The sequence below is a fragment of the Colobus angolensis genome, unplaced genomic scaffold (genome assembly GCF_000951035.1).
Source record: "Colobus angolensis palliatus isolate OR3802 unplaced genomic scaffold, Cang.pa_1.0 Scaffold65, whole genome shotgun sequence".
In the NCBI taxonomy this organism is placed as follows: Eukaryota; Metazoa; Chordata; class Mammalia; order Primates; family Cercopithecidae; genus Colobus; species Colobus angolensis.
Genome location: NW_012120154.1, coordinates 1,124,796 through 1,126,517, shown reverse-complemented (window position 1 = coordinate 1,126,517; position 1,722 = coordinate 1,124,796). Strand labels below are relative to the sequence as shown.

The 1,722-nt window shown below is 41.6% G+C and overlaps 1 protein-coding gene across 1 annotated transcript in view; it reads left to right on the top strand.

The window, feature by feature from the left end:
• Window positions 1–258: 258 nt before the first annotated feature.
• TNRC6B (trinucleotide repeat containing 6B) overlaps window positions 259–1,722 on the top strand; it is a 190,410-nt gene continuing 188,946 nt past the window's right edge. Inside the window, exon 1 of the mRNA XM_011964170.1 lies at window positions 259–319. Within this exon, the coding sequence (XP_011819560.1) occupies window positions 273–319 (47 nt within the window). The 5' untranslated portion in view covers window positions 259–272. The remainder of the gene's footprint in view (window positions 320–1,722) is intronic.

Here is a 1,722-nt window from a genome sequence, read left to right as displayed (position 1 = left end):
TTCATCACTGTTCTTTTATATTCCGAGTGCTAATCCTTTGTCAGAGTTATATGTTTTGCTGATCAACATGTTTCCTTTTTTCTGCAAATCTAATCACTCAAGGAGAAGTTTGAAAAACACTGGCCCAGGCTTCTGTTCTGTGCACCGCAGTGAAATGGCCCTGTGGTTTTGCACAGGGCGGGTGTGGGTTCTTGGAGTGAGTTGCATTGTAGTTACTGACTGCTGCTGACCTGTGGTGCTTGCCTTTGCAGGTGGAACAGGAGGATTTTGTAATGGAAGGGCACGGCAAGACTCCACCTCCTGGTGAAGAAAGCAAACAGTGAGTTACAGTTTATTTAAAAAGAGTTCTATTACAGATCCTCAGAAACACTTTGGTTCAACATGCTGATAGTGTATTTGTCGGAGATGTATACGTTGGAGACACTGGGGAACTCACCGGTTGCTTTGGTGGCTGTTAATGCATTGCTTCTATTTATAGACCAACTAACTGGAAGGACAAGAAAGTTAGCTTTATAGTTTTTTCCACACTCTCCTAATCAAAATTTATGTTATGTTGTAGCAAAGGCTTTAAGGCTCAGTATGTTCCAAATTGAACTAATTCTGTTTCGTTGACTTCCAAAGAAAGTATAAAACGGTACATCCTTTTCTCAGCATGTCTTTATGAAGTGAACTAAATTAATAGAACATTTCCCTGCAATCTAAATGTGAATTTATTTGAATAGTACTTCCTGAAATTCTATTCCATTTGGTTATTTACACTGCTGATCTTTGTTTAAATAACAAATTGTTTCCCTAAAGGAACAGGAATTATAAATAATATAACTTAGCCAACATTCTAAATAATTCAGAATCTCTCCCCTAACTCCTTAAGGGGTGATTGGTTTGTTGTTAGTTTTTTTTTTTTTTTTTTTTTGAGACAGAGTCTTACTCTGTCACCCAGGCTGGAATGTAGTGGCGCAGTCTCAGCTCACTGCAACCTCCACCTCCTGGGTTCAAGCAATTCTCCTTCCTCAGCCTCCTGAATAGCTGGGACTGCAGTTGCCTGCCACCACACCCGGCTAATTTTTCTATTTTTAGTAGAGATGGGGTTTTACCATGTTAGCCAGGCTGGTCTTGAACTCCTGACCTCAGGTGATCTGCCTGCCTCGGCCTCCCAAAGTGCTGGGATTACAGGCGTGAGCCACTGCACCTGGCCATCAATTTTGATGTAGTTGTAAATTTGGCTTCTTTGATTCTTTTAATTTTTTCCCAATATAACTTACAAACAATCTTTAAATCTAAGCTTTCAGTCTTTATTTTGAAATTGACTCGGGGCTGGATGCGGTGGCTCACACCTGTAATCCCAGCGCTTTGGGAGGCCGAGGCGGGTAGATCACAAGGTCAGGAGATAGAGACCATCCTGGCTAACACGGTGAAACACTATCTCTGCTAAAAATGAAAAAAAGTAGCCAGGCATGGTGGCGGGCGCCTGTAGTCCCAGCTACTAGGGAGGCTGAGGCAGGAGAATGCCATGAACCCAAGGAGGCAGAGCTTGCAGTGAGCCAAGATCGTGCCACTGCACTCCAGCCTGGGCAACAGAGTGAGACTTCCATCTTAAAGAAAAAAAAGGAAATTGACTCAAATTCTCAAAAGATACTTACCTTTAATGTACTAAAATTACTGAATTTTTCTTTTTCTTTTTTTCTTTTTTTTTTTTTTGAGACGGAGTCTTGCTCTGTCGCC